Raw genomic sequence first — 16702 nt, forward strand, 5'->3', positions numbered from 1 at the left:
TATACCAAAACCGGATACACTAATGAGTAGTATTTTTGGGCTTTAATAAACTACACTAGACTACAAGATATAAAAGGACTCACAACATTTGTATTACCTTTTAATTGTTAATTGTCATTTGATTAAGATTTTCGCAGTGAACAGAAACGTTACCAGCCCATATGAGATATATGTGTTTGCCTGCCTAGATGCTTATGTTGGAAGTTGGATTTCTTCTGTGAAACATTGTGGGCGTCCATATATTAACTAATTATCTAGGGAGGTGTCAGCCAAAGGAACCAAACTAATTTATTTTTCAAAACTATGATTAAGTCCTACATGCGTGGTGCTTGATTGGGAACGCATCACTCACTCCGCAACAACTCTACCGAAATACATATTTTCTTAAGTTTTTTCAGTATATTATATTGGGATTTCAAAAAGTCCCGAGCATGGTCTTACTACTGGCGCGCAGTGCAATTTCGCGCAATAATACGAAATGAAATCATGACCAGCGCACGCAGCCATGTCAGTATGCAGAGCAAGTACGACCGCGTGGTCCTCCTGGTGGACATGGACTGCTTCTTCTGCCAGGTGGAGGAGAAGCAGCAGCCGGAGTACCGCAACCGCCCTCTGGCTGTGGTCCAGTACAATCCTTGGCGCGGGGGCGGCATCATTGCGGTGAACTACGCGGCTCGGGCCAAGGGAGTGACGCGCCATATGCGCGGCGACGAGGCCAAGGACCTGTGCCCGGACATAGTCCTCTGCCAGGTGCCCAACATCCGGGAGAAGGCCGACACCAGCAAGTACCGCGATGCCGGCAAGGAGGTGGCCAACGTGCTGCAGCGCTTCACGAAGCTCCTGGAGCGCGCGTCCGTGGACGAGGCTTACCTGGACATCACGGAGACCGTGAACCTCCGTATGCAGCAGATGCAGAGCGTAAGCGGCCTATCATAAGTATAACTTTCCTTATCTTTACTTTACCTTTTAACTCATTGCAGGGCGACTTTGCTCTGCAGCCCCAGGATTTGGTAAACACATTTGCCGTGGGCTACCCCAACATCGGCGACTACGTCAACAAGATCACGACTCGTTTCGCCAATCCCTATATAGACGACGAACGTTTCCAGCTGTCCTACGACCAAAACGACCTTCCCGCCGTCCGGCAGAGCGACATTCGATTGCTGATTGGCGCCTCTGTTGCCGGTGAGGTGCGGGCGGCTGTCAAGAAGGAGACCGGATACGAGTGCTCGGCGGGCATAGCGCACAACAAGATCCTGGCCAAGTTGGCAGCCGGCATGAACAAGCCCAACAAGCAGACCATCCTGCCGCTGGCGGAGACCGCTGGTCTGTTTGATTCCTTGCCCGTGGGCAAGATCAAGGGGCTGGGAGGCAAGTTCGGCGAGGTTGTGTGCGAGACCCTGGGCATAAAGTTTTTGGGCCAGGTAGTCAAGTTTACGGAGGCCGAGTTGCAGCGCAAGTTTGACGAGAAGAATGGGTAAGTGATGAACGGACCCGATCGAAGTAATTTAATATTTTTTATTGCAGTACCTGGCTGTTCAACATCTCTCGCGGCATCGACCTGGAGGCAGTGACGCCGCGCTTCTACTCCAAGAGCATTGGCTGCTGCAAAAAGTTTCCAGGTCGGAACAACATCACGGGACTGAAAACCCTTCAGCACTGGTTGGGTGAGCTTTCCACTGAGATCAACGATCGCCTGGAGAAGGACCTCATTGAGAACAATCGCAGGGCCAAGCAGATGGTGGTGCAATACGTGCAGGACATTGACGGCGAGGAGGTGGCCAGCTCCCGCTCAACAGCTCTCAAAGATTACGACCAGGAGTCCATCGTGAAGTATGCCCTGGAACTAATCAAGGCCAACACTAAGACGTTTTTGCGTGCCGGTAGCGAGTCTGCTCTTAACAATGCTATAAAGTTCCTTGGCATCAGTGTTGGCAAGTTCGAAACCGTCTCTAGTGCCCAGAACAAGTTGCAGGAGATGTTTGCCAACCAGGCTGCCAAAAAGCGTAGGGTCAGCGGGGAAGAGCCAGTGCAGCCTCCCAAAGTTCAGATGGAAAAAAAGCCCAAGCAGACCGAGGAGTCAAAGATGAAGAGCTTTTTTGCCAACTATCTGCAAGGATCCAAGAAAGAGGACACGAAGACAGATGCCAACAACGCTCCCTCTGCAGAAACTGCGCCAAAGAAGACATTTGTCGAGGAGTACAAGCAGAAGCTTCACGAGACCGCAAAGTCAAAAGCGGCCGCCGAGGGAACGGTTCTTACCTCAACACCGCCGGAGTTTAAAGAAAGCTTCTTTTCAAAGTACCTGAAACAACAAAGGCAGACGAGGCAGCAAGAAGCGGATGCAGTGGGTGAGGACTCGTCTGATATGCAGGGCTTGGCAGAGGAACTGGATGCCATTGAGGCTAGCAACACAAATGATTTTGATGAAGACACTGAAGAGGAGGCGGAGCTAACTGGTAACATCCACAAATCAGTTGTTGAAGAACAGGGATCCTCCCTCAAAGCTTTGCAAGGGGAGCAACCAACAACTTCCAATTCTACAACACCGATAGAACACTCTACATCCAAAAATGCTAGTATAGAGCATCCTGATCTATCAATGCTTCCTCCCCTCACTGAAGAAGAACTGCAACCTTCAACGTCAAAAAGGAAATTTAATGAGCTTGACAGTTCTGCTGGAAACTACAAGGAAAGCTACGCGGAGTTCGCTGTACCCGAGCTCCGCGCCGATCTTCTGCCAATGGTCAAATGCGATCAGTGCGGAGCGAATATACTAGACGAAGTGAAATCCCTGCAAACACACAGAGATCACCACTTCGCGCAGGAACTAAACAGACAGCTAAAAAGTAACGAGCGTGAGGAACGAATGCAGAGCCACCAAAAGGTTTCTCCTAAGCCGACGCCACCAAAGAAGACTAAGAAGACAAGTGCTTCTGGTAGCATATCACAATCCACAGCTCGACCGACTAACAGCATAGCCAAGTTCTTCAGCGTCAAGCCAACTCAGGAGCCTCCATCCACTGATGCCGATATGCAGCAGTGCACCGAGTGCAGGACTTTTATCAAAAGCGTGGACATGCCGGAGCACCTGGATTACCACGTGGCCAGAAACCTGCAGCGTGAACTAAACCAACAAGACATGCGCACTCGAACCGCGGCTCTAAGCAAGGAGAAGGCTTCCCCTGCTCAGTCGAAGAAACAGAAGCAGCTAAACACAACTATTGGTGGTTCCACAAGTGGAACCAAGACGATTGCCCATTTCTTTAGCCAAAGCAACTAATTGCCAGCTATTGTACCACTTTAAGTATATGAAATTAGTACCTAGTACCTAAGAAAGGACCACATACTGTTTTTTTTTGTTTTTGGGTTTGAAATCAAACAACTTTTTGCTCATATTTAATATTTAATTTTGGTTTATAGATATCTCAGGTATGAATCACAATCAGGCTCTGGACAGCAAAATGATTTGTGCATTTTTTTTTGCTTTGTTAAATATAAATTTCGTGTTCTCCAGCTGAGTAAACAATATAACTTTTTTGTTAATTGTAAATTTATTCGCGTTCGTAAGCTCTGATCGGCAAGGCGATCAATGGAGCTCACATTTTTTTTTGTAAATTTTTTTTAAGTATCTAGGCTTAAGTACCAATGTTGATCATTACCATTTTCCATTCTGTAATAAATAAAGTTCAGTGATTTGTTAATGCTAGAAATAATATATAGTTTATTCTTAGAGTTATAACACATTTAAAGAGAAATGTCTTTGTATTTGCAGGCTGCCTTAGGATAAGATTATGTTACTGATATTGCGTTTGACTTGCCGCAACGACTAGATCAAGATCCTTGCCCTGAGACGGCTTCTTCTTGACGCCGATGGCGTCTGCTTCCTGCACTGTGGTGGGCAGGACGACGTTGGTGGTCTCTGGGAAGAACAAGGTCAGCAATCCGCTCACGATGGCGGCTCCAGCGAAAAGCATGGCGGGAGCACTGGCATAATACTTGGCCTGCGGGGGAGAGAGAGCAACGCACTTAGATTTAAACGGAGGACCAACTGCATCGAGTACCCACCAGAAGGGGCGTTTGTGGGGCCAGCATAGAACCAAACCTGCCCATCATCGAGCAGAAGCTGAGAAGGCTGTTCCTCAGATTAGTGGGGTAGATCTCCGAGGCGAAGAAGTAGAGCACCTGAAAGCTGGCAGTGATTGTAAGTTTGCCAATGAGGAACAGCACCAACTGCAGCACCGGCTGATCCGCGCCAGCGAAGATTGTTCCGATGCAGCAGAGTCCACTGGCCAACATTAGGCCGCAGAGGGAGTACCGCCTGCCAAAGCGGTCCATGATGAGCAGGGGCATGAAGAAGCCTGGGATCTCCACCAGGGCGATGTAAGCGAAGTTGTTGTACTTGTCTCCGTCGAGCAGAACCACATTGAGGCTCAGTCCGTAGTAGACCAGCACGTGGACAATCCAACAGAAGGAACAGTTGGCGATGCGCCACTTGAAGTTCTTGAAGGCCTCGCGGATGGGAAAGCGGCTCTCCGACGACTGCTGCAACTTATCCCGATTTGCCAGGACAAGCTTGTCAAGCATGCTCTCCGGCAGCTCGCGCTTGTTGACGCTGGCCGCTCGGCGCAGAATATTCTTGGCCGGCTCCTCCTTGCCCTGGCTGAGCAGCCAGCGCACGCTCTCCGGAAGGATCCAGAAGTAGGCCAGCAGGATCAGTGAGGGCATGTAGGTGATGCGCAGCAGGATGCGCCAATGAGGGAAAGCCTTGGCGGACATGGCGAGAAACACCTCGCCCACCGCGTAGAAGACGGTAATCACGCTGCAGGCGAGCACTCTTCTCTTGGGTCCAACCAGTTCGATGCCGATGACGAAACATGTGGAGTATAGCGTGCTGCTGGTCATGTTGTCCAGGAACTCGAACACCAGGAACCACCCGTAGCTGGGCGAGAAGGAGCGGATCACGCCCAGCACGGCCCCCAATATGCCTCCCAGGGCGATCGAGAAGCTGCGTCCATATCTGATAAAAGGTGTTGGGAGTGAGCATGGAAATATGAAACATGAATGGGGCCAGCTTACCGATCTGCCACATAGCCACCGATGGGAATGCCGAAGAACTGTCCCAGGTTATTTATGGTTCCAACCATTGATAGCTTCCACTCATCATCGCAGAAAATGCCGAACTACAATGAAACTATTTTTATGATGCAAATCTTTTGTTATCCCAAGTCTTCCGCCTAATAAGAGACGTATGTTAAAGTCACTCATTCATGTTGACCGTTCATCTCATCTTCCTTTTGCATTGTATGAGATTCTTTTAGTATAAGCATTTTAAGATCCATGATTTATTAAAAAATATTTTTATATACTACTTCTTATTCATGCTATGCATTCAACCTTGCAAAAATTTAATGGAATTGTCGCCCCAGTCTTTCTCCTCAAATAAATAAATTGTACCCTCTTTCGACTAGGAATATCTTAATCTGCATTTGTTTTTTCGTGTTGCAATTGGTATGCCTGTCTGTCTGGCTTCTGAGGCGTTTATCTTCCCGCTACTGTTCTCCCATCAACGTGTCCAATTGTCTGATAAAGAGTGTTTTAGCATGAAAGCTCATCAGTCCACTTAGGGCACATAATCATCTTCTCAAAGGTTGGCACATCAGATGTGCCCGCGAAAAATATATTTGCTTATCTTATAAGTGGTAAAATTCCACCCTTATTTCCAAATGGCCGACTCAATGTTATGAATTATGTTTACGTTTGGAAATTCACAACGGTCTTTCTATTGATTCAGCTGGTTTACTAAGCGTATACGTAATATTAAAAACTCAAAACGTATAATCAATAAGTTAAAAGTCTTACGACCATTTACTGCAATCCTATCTTCACTTTTTAACCCGTTTCAGGCCCCGTTTGAGTGCCCACTATTTGATAAAGATTGTGAACAACTCTTAGCCAGCTATCAGTGAAGTATTTACCGCTCAATTAGCCATTGAACCCGTGTGAATCGTCAGAACTAGTTTTCCTAAAGACCACTACTGGAAATCTCGTTTCATTTCCTTTCCACACAAAAAGGTCGAAATTATATGAAATTATCAGCGAGCTCTATGCTTTTCTAAACAAACTAATAAATACCTCACTGAAGTAATTAGCTTCACTTATAAGCTAATCAAGCTCTGATATTTTTTGGATTTCATTCTGATTGTTCAAAGATAAGCGTTCGTTTGTTGTGATGAAATTATGGGTTTTGACGAATTTCGGCGAGTATTTTTAGAGTGCATTGGCTCAAGTAGTAAATGCGTTAGTCGGCTGACTTATAAACAAAGTCCAACGTCTGCCAGCGCAAGATCTTAGAGTCTGGCATGCGGTTGTCGTAGTACTTGATAACAGCACCCCCAGTGGCGGTGGACCTTTGATACTCACGTCATTCGAAATAGTGACTTCGTTATCGCGGAACACGAATTTATTATCGGGGCAGGCTTCCGAAATCCTCGTGAAATGGTCGGCCGAGCAGATGTCCACCGACTGGTTCCAGTTGGGCAGTTCGGAGTTGGTGTACCGATTGCAGGAATCCAGATCCTTGCCATTCCTGGGGATACTCCACTCCGTATGCGACGCGTAGTAGGAGCTCTCTGGCGAATCGCACTCTGCGATGTTACATCTGCCGGCGAAGGGGAATTTCGGTATTCGGATTTTCGATTCGCCCAGCAAAATCAGTAAAGATCCATTAAATGGCCATTAACTTCACCTGTGCGTCACGGTGGCAGCGGTAAACACATAAGTGACCGAGAACATGGCGTGGAACATCATCGGCAGGCAGATCAGCACGAATATGATCAGCTGGAAGCGACCGAACTGCCCCAGATGCTTCAGGATGGCGTCCAGGGTGACGTCCTCCGAGTCCTTGGCCGGTGGCGGCAAATGAACCTCCACCGCCGCATCTGCGGGTGGCGCTTCGCTGGCTGCCATTTCCCAATCTCTGCCTTCGGTAATTCGAGGGCACACTTAACACACACGTTTTCGGTTTATTTATGCACTCGCGTTGCGTTATTTTCATTTACGGAATCTATATATTTATTTTTACCCACGACGCCGAGCACTTTCGCGATGTGCTGTGTAGGGAGCCGCGTCTCGAACTGCGAAAGGCCTGCTGCGATCTCCGGTTGGCGCTGCGGGCAAAGCAATCAACGAGCGGTCACGATCGCAGTCCGTCGACGAGTGGGGAAGATCGTTCCACCGACCAACTGTTGAGCGGTATAGGCGCCTTGATAAGGCGGCCGGTCTCACGGGGCTCCGAGTTTTGGGTAGGCCCGGTTGGAGACTATGCCGTGGTGTGTCGGTGCGGGATTGGCCGCGGTGAAAGTAGACCGCGGGATAGGGCGATAAGTAATCAAAGTCCAAGAGACAGGTTTCCTCATCAGACATCTTGAGCTAAAAAATAAAAAAAACAATCTTCCTGAAAGTTTACAGGCCACGCATTCGTATTTACTCGAGATATAAACGGAAAGTGCTCCCGGGGTGAAGATGTTGAGATGCCAATCTTCAGCCCTTTTCAAATCATTTGTATCAGACTACATTACAAGTCACATTAATAAAGATACCCGCTGTATATAAATGTATTCCAAATTAGCATTATAAACGTATTTGATTTAGAATTTCCCTTCGATAGAATATCGAGATCCCAGGAATAGTTCGTGCACAAGCATCCGTATCCATATTTAACTTTTCCGACGGGTTTGACCACTTTTAAGGGTCACGTGCCGCAAACGTGATAGTTCCATAATTTATATTTCATTTCATTTTCCGATTTGGCCAGCAGCCAAACCATTAGACGAACGCACTAACTCTGTGGGCGAATATATATGTATAAGTTCATATAATAGAATGATATATTTAGACATATAATCTATATGTATGTTCATGACCAGGGCTAAATAAATTTACATTAATGCAGTGATTTCCATTGTGTTTCCAGTTTTCACACTTTAAATGGGTTTATACGCCCTGATAAGTATTAAAAAAACTGTATTTAAATGCTTCAAATAGGAGACTAATACAATTGTTGAATGTAGGTGAAATGACCAAGCCAATTTTGGGTCGCTTTATACGGCTTCAATGCGATAGCAAAGATCGGGTCATGTTTGATGCCATTCTATAGCTGTATAATAACAATTCGACCAAAAAAGTTTATTATCAAATTTTTTGGTTGTTATCTGAAAGGTATTTGAAAATCGCCTTGCTAATTTTATTAACCTATTTTATCGTTCTGATAAAAAGCCGAGCTTCGTTAAACCGATGTTTTTATACCCTAGTAAAGACAAAAAAAGGTTTAAAGGTATTAATTTCACATTTGTCTATATAAAACTGTAGTGTATAATCGTCCGATCTCAGAAATTTTTGTCTTAAACGTATTAGCATATATAAAATGTATATATATAAATGTATACGAGTACTTAATTGGCTTAATCTGACTAAAATTATAACAACATTAGACAGGGCATAAAAAGTGCACGAGACCAGCACAAACTCGATTTGAAAACGTTATACAGTAAATACCCTCGTGGGAGGTCAGTTTCCCGTCGGAGTCAATCTCTACCATGCGCGAATCCACGGGGGAGCTAAATAAGTAGAAATGGTTAAAAATTAAAAAACCAAAAAAATATTTATAGGGTATTTCAATTAAAATATGAAATATGTATTTGATTCCAAATTTTGTATTTCTACTCATCAAATATTTTTTTATTATTTAAAACCTACATTGGAAACAAACATAAACAAAATACATATTTTTATATTAAAGTTTTTTAAAATAACACACTTAACTCGCCGTTTAATTAAAAAGGTATTAATAGTTTAGACGTTACAGCAAATTTGTTGCCAAGTGCAGTAAATTAAATTTACTAATTTCAAAAAATTAAAAAATTTAACGGCAGTGCATTTTTTCTTAAAGTTTTTTTTAATAAACAGGATTTTAAAATAAAACACTGCCACATATTACGTAATCATTGCAATCCATTTCTATACCAAAAAATTAATTTTTTTCCAGGATTATTCAGTTAACTATTACCCCCCTCTATGAGATTACGTAATATAAGTCGTATAACAAGACAAAAAGGTGTGTTTTAAAAGATTCAATGAGCAACAATAATGGGACACAATAATACCATTTATAAGTTGGGTTAACACACCACTTAAACAGTCTTTACATGAAAATGTTAAAAAAAATTAGCCATTTAATCGCAATCTAGTCACCAATTTAATAAAAGGTATGTCAACATTACTCTTATCTTATGTTGACAAATATTATACAAAATCTTTTCTGTTACAAATTTCCGATATTCATGTTGATAAAAATCTTTATTTTTAAATATTACCAAAAAAAACTATGACATCTTTTAACAAGTGATTTGACTGTACTCAAGGCCTACAACCTACAGTCTATAATTATTTGTTATGCATAAACACCAAGAATTGGATTAGCGGGATGTAATTGCAGGGGGTTTTTTTAAGGTGCATGTGCTGGAGAAATGTAAGGCTAGCAGTCAAAGTAAACCATTATTACGTTTTTGTACCGTTTATTTTGCGGTTATCGAACGCAATTACCTCCTAGCTAATCACTAAATGACGAGGGGTCTATTATTGAATTTCTTTCAAAATTTCTCTCTGTCACTCTCCTTAATTTTGAGTTTCTCTGTCTTTTTTTCTATAAAAGCATTTTGTCACATTGTTTTTGCAATGTGCATACAACTATATATTTTACTTTTTTGAACGTTTTTATGAATGAAGCTTGTTGGCCTTTCAACGTATGTTGTTATCCGTAGTTGGCCTCGTGCCATTCGCCGTTTGTATTGATGAAGTCGAAACAATCGGACACCGCGTCGTATACTTATTATAATTCTTCGTGGCGTCTGTTCCTTTGTCATAGAAATTTAATACAGATATCATACACGTCGCACTGCGAACTTAAAATGTTTTGTTAATACGTAAGCCGTAGATTGTCTGTATACTCTGCTTTTGTCCGTTCTAGGGTTGAATATGCTTCCTTCGTTTGGAATCCCTCGGTAAGTGTCCAGATCAATAGGATTGAGAGGTTGCAGAAAAAGTTTTTGAAGTTTGCATTGCAATCCTTGCATTTTACTGAACCGGCACCGCCCTATGATAGTCAGTGTTCCCTGCTTCACACTTGTTCCTTGAAGGATCGCCGTGCAACTGCTGGCCTTCTCTTTCTGAACGATCTACTAGTAGGAAATATTGATTGTCCTTGCCTGTTGGGATGCATCAATTTTAATGTTCCTGCCAGGAATCTCCGTACCATGGTTCCATTCCTGGACCGTGCTGTCAGGACCAATTATGCTCGCAATGAGCCACTACTAAGGGCTCTTAGATTATTTAATTCTTTGCCTAGCATTAGATTCAGCTGGGGGCCAATAAAGATATACTAAGGCAAACCCTTAGGGAATATTTTTTAAGTAATTTTCAATAATAGATTTAAGGTAATCGTATGTAGCCAGATAAGGATTCATCCATTGGCGATAAGTAAATAAATAAATAAACAAGGCTAACGTGCAAAATATACCCCATACCTTTGCCACCCACAACCATATTTAGTGAAACAACAAGTCTGGTTTGTTTTGAATATATCTAAACACATACCTTTATTTAATGAATTCAAAAATTGTGTTAAATTCTTGTTTTGCTTTCTGTTCTTCTTATCTTGCTTTTTCCCTACACAAGTGGTACATTTTCATGATCAATTTTCTGCAATATTTCCACGATTTTCACACAGATACTTTGTAAGAATGGATCTAGCTCAACGATCTTATGTTTAGGTCTGCGTGTCTTGCTTCTATTAATTTTCTTATGTTTTAAGATTTTTTTCTTTGTTTTTGAAGTAAAAATTTGACTCAAAAACATTTATTCAAAGAACGCAACACATTTATGTAGCTTTCAAAAATCGATCTTGATTTCTTACAATTTCTTTTGGTTGGGTAAACTTGCAGTAATTTTTTGTGTTTGATATGATGTGGTATATGATAACTTATAACTTATTTGCTTATATGGATTGTTTGATCAACGAAAATATTCTTCAGCGATATATGCCGTGTATATATATATTTATATATAGGTGTGTATATGAGTTGTGAGTAAATGCGTATGCATCGTTAATAATAATCATAATCAGTTAATCAGTTAAATAATTTCACTTAATAGCTTCGATTAACTCTATAAATTCAATTATAATGCACTTAACTTCGCGTGTGACTGTGTGTTGGAGTCTGTCGTATTGCACATGTCTGTGAGGGTCTGTCTAGTGTAATGTCGGTGTAACCAGAGAAGGCAGTCCCGGAGTTGCGCTCTCCTGATTTCCTCGTCCTGTACCGTTACACCCTGATGGCGATGCCTACGTATGCGTGAGTGGTGTGGATGCGTGTGTGTGTGACCGTGTCCTTTCTCGGGTTCTTTGCACTCTATGTGTGGTCGCACATACTTACACATTGAGTTTGTTCTTCATATATATGTAAATACTTTTAAATATAATTTTTAGAATTGTAAATATGTTGTAAATAATGTTTGCTTTTCGAGTTTTGTTTCATTACTTTGTTTGTTTATTTCAACTCGTTTTACCGTTTTCTTGTACATTTTGCCATTATTTAAGAATTCTTTAATACCGTTTAGGTTGCTTATTGTGATTAAGTTCTGTGTATTCGGGCATGCCTGTGTCTAAAGTCTAACATATGAAGAGCATCGTCTATAGGGCTGTCCGGGTCGCAGATCGAAGCTGCCAGCGCCCCAATGAACTTGGGCTTTCGGAGTCTTCCGAGCGGACTGATCGAATCTGTCCCAGGTCACTCCGATATAGCCGTGTTTTAATGAGTTCGGTTGAGTGTTGTTCGGTTCTGTTTGTTTTCATAGAGTCGTAATACACATTTAAGAATTATTTAAATATTATTGTTGTACACAGATAAACAATATTAATTTCACTTATGGCTTAACTTTACTTTTATATCTGCGATAGCCGACTTAACATTGCATCGCTTCTCCTTACGGGTGTGTTGGTATTTGAATAGTTTTGCTTTGAGTGTACTCTAACTTAAAAGTTCCTGCTCTACTACTTTCAAAATGCACCTTGGAACCCGTGGCGATGCCTTTGCTGTAGCCCCTACTGGGGAACCCTGTCCGGCTCTTGGGTGTTAAAGAATGGTGATGATGTATCTTGAGCTAAGCTACATGTACGTGGGTTAGTTAGCCTCTACACTACACTACACACTTTGGTTCAGATCGAAAACTATGCGGTGCTGGTGCTACGTGTTGGTTGCCTTACGTTAGTCCGTCGGTCCCGACCCTTAAAGGTCCTGCGTGATTCTGTTTTGAAAGTCTCCCAAAAATTGGTGGTTCTGAAACCAACTGTTCGTTTGCTTTTTACTTTTCTTACTTTGGTGTATCTATAATAACGTTGAAATGAAAACAATTACGCAAAAATTTGCACTAAAAATTGGCACTAACTTTTGGTTTTGTTTTTAATCGTCTCCTTTGTTTTGCTTTAACCACAATAATAACGCAAATAGTTTTAACCCATTTGTGAGTATTGCTTAAATATATATTTATCCAAAACACTTTCTAGGCATTTTCAACTGGTTTCATAGCCATAACCCTTCCTTTTATGACATTTGTCCTTTTTTATTATTGAAGCTCTAGTTATATGATTGCCTTGCAGTTTTCTTCAACTTGTAAATATGTTTAGTTAGTTTTTGCTTTGTTTACTTTTAGTTTTCCCAATTATTCGGTAATTTATTTTAGGTGCGACTGTGTTGCCTCCCTTTTGCAAGTGTCTGCAGATTAGCAACTAAATCTCAGGGGCTAACCGAAGTGCAACGCAAGTCTGAACGCCTCAAAGATTCGCCTAAAAGTATGCAACGAAACCAATGGGGAATGAACGCCGTCCAATTTAGCTTTGGTTCATATGGGATCTTTGGCACCTTCTAGCAATAAAACTGCGAATACAGCCAGATTGAATATTATTTATGTGGAGAGGATTACACACATCTATATGGTTTAGTATTGAATTGTTTCGGTTTTGGTTTTCGTTAAATAAGCTCCTTTAAGTGCTTTGCCTTGAGCAAATGTGAACATTTAAATACTTTTGTGAGTAGCTGTCTGACGACTGTGAATCCATTGAAATTCGTATAATTCCTATGTGTTGTTCCCCGAAAAAAGCAAAGAATTAACTTTGTGTTCTCGTTTGTGGCTGCTGTTGTGCTTTTGGCCAGTTAAAGTTGGTATCTATTGTTCGTCTGCTCCGCCTTCTACCTCATTGTTTTGGCACAAATTGTGTTTTCCCCCGCTACATTTTTAGACGTTGCTAGATTTTCGTAACTTCTACTAACTCCGGGGCTTAATTAAAAGGTTTGCTTAGGTTTTGTCTTTACAATTTAATCTTATATTTAAAATATAAGTTGATCCCAATTGTTCAGTTTTATCAATTTTATGCTGCATATTCATTCTTTTCGTCTTCTCCATAGATGAGAGTAAGAGAGAGTCCGACATGCCAGGCAAGTAGTTTACCTCTTTTCGTAATTCACATGCTGATTAACAAGGAAATGCAGTGATCTTCTTTGTTTCGGTTCCCTTTTTTGGATTGAGAGGTCTTCAACTTTTTGTTACACATATACAAACACACACATATACATAAACATATACATATGATAATTTCTTTGAAAACACCTTTAAAGTTTAACCGTACTGCGCCAATATCTATGTGGTTCGTTCAATCCGATTCCAATACCCAGGGATACGTGTACATACCTATATTGTCTGAAGAAGCTATAAGACCCTGTTGCTGTTGTCTATATGTATGCATGCATGTGTGTATGTAGTGGTTAAGTTGTTGTCCTACGTAGGTTTATAAGATATTATGCTCGATATTTGGTTTTGCTTTGATTCGCTTTGTTATGCTGAGAAACCTTAGATGTTTCGTATATTTCTAGTGGCAAGTGGCCGTAGCTCCGTCCTTGCCTAGGTGTTCTATTAATTCTTCAATTGCTTTGATGAATTGGAATACACGTAGTTATATTTCCCCTTCTCTCTCTGTGTATGCGGCTCATACGCGATAATGTGGCAACCAAAAAGGAATACTCGTATGTAAGTAACAGAATCGAATAACAGGATGGTTAGCATTCTCCAGCAGGAAGAATTGGTAGGGCAGACCCCAATACACTCTCCCCAACATCGCAAAATGTCCTCTCTCAGATCCTATCATGTCATTCCAAATTTCTAGAGTGTCCTTAACAATTCTAACACCGATATTTAGTTAAATACACATATATTTGTTCATTACTTAGACCCGATCTCCCACTTCTCTCTCCCTATCTCTGCGTCTAAATTAAAACACTGCTCGTATAATTTCTTGTCTTTTTTCTGGATATTAAATAAGAATATCTAAAATACCTTACAGTTAAGTTTCATTTTTGCTTTATATTTGTATATAAATATGTTTTTGGATTGGTTTTCCTTTATACTGTTTTTTTTTATACTCTTTTCCTACAGTTGCGTTTTACTTTAACAATGACCTTGCATATCCTTATCCATCCAACGATCCATCATTCATTCGACCGATCAAGTGCCTTAAATGCTTTTACGTTTGTTGCTTATTGTGTAGAGTTCTTCGACATGTATTGTAAAAATGTGAGCAAATACATTCAAGTGATTTGTAATTACACTGAGAGAAACATTAATATGTGTGTTCGGTTTGCTGTATATGTATATCATTTTAATAATATGTTGCTTGTGTTCTGGGTATTCATTTGTTTCGGGCTAATTGTTGATATTCTCTGGGTCTCAGTGTCGTAATCGTAATCCACTACGTGTACTTGCTGCTAAGTTCGGTATCAGCCGAATCCAAATCAACCTAGGATTCAAATTCGAATTGAAGTGTAACGGGCAACTGCGCACAGACTCGGATAGCTTTGAGCAATTGTGTCGCTAAAAGGGATAAGTTCTTATGTCGAAACGATAACACAGCTTTAACTAAGCATACCGCACGATATCAGCGGGCTCTCCAATTGATCCGACCCGATCTGATCCGATCGATCAAGGACAAGAGCTCCTGGGAAGTATCGAGAAGAGTGGGAGAAGGAGTGGAAAACTCACATGCCATCCAGTTGAGTACTGAGTTCGCTGAGGGGGGGCAGGCAAGGCAGGTTAGAAGAAATTTGCTTGGTTTGGTTTTTAAGGCACCATTAAAATTGCTTTTCTTACACGTATTTTTCCTTTGCAAATTTACAAGTTATCAACAAAATGTCGTTAATAATTACATTAATTACACGCATATTTAGTAAAAATTGTTTGTGAAATCTTTTGAGCTATTTCTCTTATACACACGTACACATAAATTAATTATCCCTTTCATTATTTTTATTTTACAAATATCCCAATTAGCCACTGTTGACCCGTCTATCTCCGTAGCCGCCCTCATCTTTTTTTAGTGTTTTTGTTTGTTATTTTTTTGTGTAACTTGCGCAAAAAATTTACTAAATATTTCAAATACATTTAAATACAAGTGTACATAATAAGTATATATTTAATTTATGTATATTTATATATAGATATATCATTTATTTATATATAGATATACGGTTTCTTGACTGATTTTCCATTTCCGTTTCTCAATATTTTCTTTTTTCCTTCGATTCCACATTTATGTGGGCACCAAAGTTCTTGTTTTCAAAATGATTGCTTCAAATTGTTTGTCGTCAGCGAAATATATTTGTCACTAAAATCACGAAATAGTTTCGCCATATGATATTATTTATCCACTGCCTGCCAGTTGCTGGATCCTCGATAAGTTTATCGGAATATTCGAAAAGAGGAGCTAACGTTTTGGGCTAGGCTCGTCTTTTTGTGGTTTTTATGTTCATTTATTTATATTTTTACTCTTTATGCTATTAACAATTTCCTGTAATCAAGTTTTGTTGTTTCATAAGTTTGTCTTTCTTGTGTGAGCGGAAGATGCTAAATTATGAATGCAGATGAAACTGAAGATCAATTTACTGTTGACAAGAGAAGTTGTTCAGGGGAAATCACTTTTAAATGTTTCTTTAATCAATTCCTCAAGTCAAAGCATTTACCGCGATAAATGTTATAAATCATAGATATTTATATAGATTCATGCATTGCGTTCTATGGGATATGTTTGCCTTTATATGTATGCATTGTTTGGATTTATAATTTGTTCATTCTGTATCTTGTGTTGGTTAATATAATAAGTTGTGGTTAGATTGGTTTTCGTTTGCAGTGGATATGTTTTTTGTTTTCTTTTATGCTTTGATAATTCCTCTTACTAAATAATTAATATGTATAATAAAATTTGACACATTTTGCCATTTGCAAACTGATGCTCTCGCTTTCACCTTCGGCTTTCAACACCGTTTAGCTCATGTCCAGAGGCTTTATTGTGAATTAGTGTGTATAAGTAACTAAACGTTTTAGTGTGACTTAAAGTAATTACCACACTTGTGTTTTTCTTGATTTTTTTGGTTTTAACTGCCCAGCCTATGAACTAAATTAGAATAAAATTAATTTAATTTTAACATTGAAAATCAGTTTATTTTTGATGTTCTCTTTTGTTGTGGTTCTTTTTTGTTTTGTTTTTCAGTTTTGTTTTGCGTATAAATTTAACAGCTAATAAATTTAAATTATACTTTAA

At 40.5% G+C, this 16702-nt stretch overlaps 2 protein-coding genes across 2 annotated transcripts; one reads left to right on the forward strand and one right to left on the reverse strand.

The window, feature by feature from the left end:
- The first annotated feature begins 371 nt into the window (after positions 1 to 371).
- LOC119553980 (DNA polymerase eta) lies at positions 372 to 3405 on the forward strand. The gene is made up of 3 exons (XM_037864687.1): positions 372 to 918; positions 981 to 1477; positions 1528 to 3405. The coding sequence occupies exons 1-3, from the start codon at positions 487 to 489 to the stop codon at positions 3281 to 3283; spliced, it is 2685 nt and encodes an 894-aa protein (XP_037720615.1). The 5' UTR covers positions 372 to 486; the 3' UTR covers positions 3284 to 3405.
- A 310-nt stretch (positions 3406 to 3715) lies between these two features.
- On the reverse strand, positions 3716 to 7214 carry LOC119553982 (organic cation transporter protein). The gene is made up of 5 exons (XM_037864688.1): positions 6749 to 7214; positions 6424 to 6661; positions 5080 to 5183; positions 4069 to 5020; positions 3716 to 4004 (listed from the first exon to the last, which is right to left on the reverse strand). The coding sequence occupies exons 1-5, from the start codon at positions 6967 to 6969 to the stop codon at positions 3798 to 3800; spliced, it is 1722 nt and encodes a 573-aa protein (XP_037720616.1). The 5' UTR covers positions 6970 to 7214; the 3' UTR covers positions 3716 to 3797.
- Between the last annotated feature and the right edge of the window lie 9488 nt (positions 7215 to 16702).

Source organism: Drosophila subpulchrella, chromosome 3L (assembly GCF_014743375.2).
Source record: "Drosophila subpulchrella strain 33 F10 #4 breed RU33 chromosome 3L, RU_Dsub_v1.1 Primary Assembly, whole genome shotgun sequence".
NCBI lineage: Eukaryota > Metazoa > Arthropoda > Insecta > Diptera > Drosophilidae > Drosophila > Drosophila subpulchrella.

What these genes read in the sequence shown, in the direction of transcription:
- LOC119553982 (XM_037864688.1), bottom strand. Translation starts at nt 6,969, where the DNA reads ATGGCAGCCAGCGAAGCGCCACCCGCAGATGCGGCGGTGGAGGTTCAT. An exon ending in GCTGCCACCGTGACGCACAG is followed by an intron (nt 6,662 to 6,748) that starts GTGAAGTTAATG and finishes CTTCGCCGGCAG; the next exon opens with ATGTAACATCGCAGAGTGCG. An exon ending in GGTGGCTATGTGGCAGATCG is followed by an intron (nt 5,021 to 5,079) that starts GTAAGCTGGCCC and finishes ACCTTTTATCAG; the next exon opens with ATATGGACGCAGCTTCTCGA.
- LOC119553980 (XM_037864687.1), top strand. Translation starts at nt 487, where the DNA reads ATGACCAGCGCACGCAGCCATGTCAGTATGCAGAGCAAGTACGACCGC. An exon ending in GTATGCAGCAGATGCAGAGC is followed by an intron (nt 919 to 980) that starts GTAAGCGGCCTA and finishes AACTCATTGCAG; the next exon opens with GGCGACTTTGCTCTGCAGCC. An exon ending in AAGTTTGACGAGAAGAATGG is followed by an intron (nt 1,478 to 1,527) that starts GTAAGTGATGAA and finishes TTTTTATTGCAG; the next exon opens with TACCTGGCTGTTCAACATCT.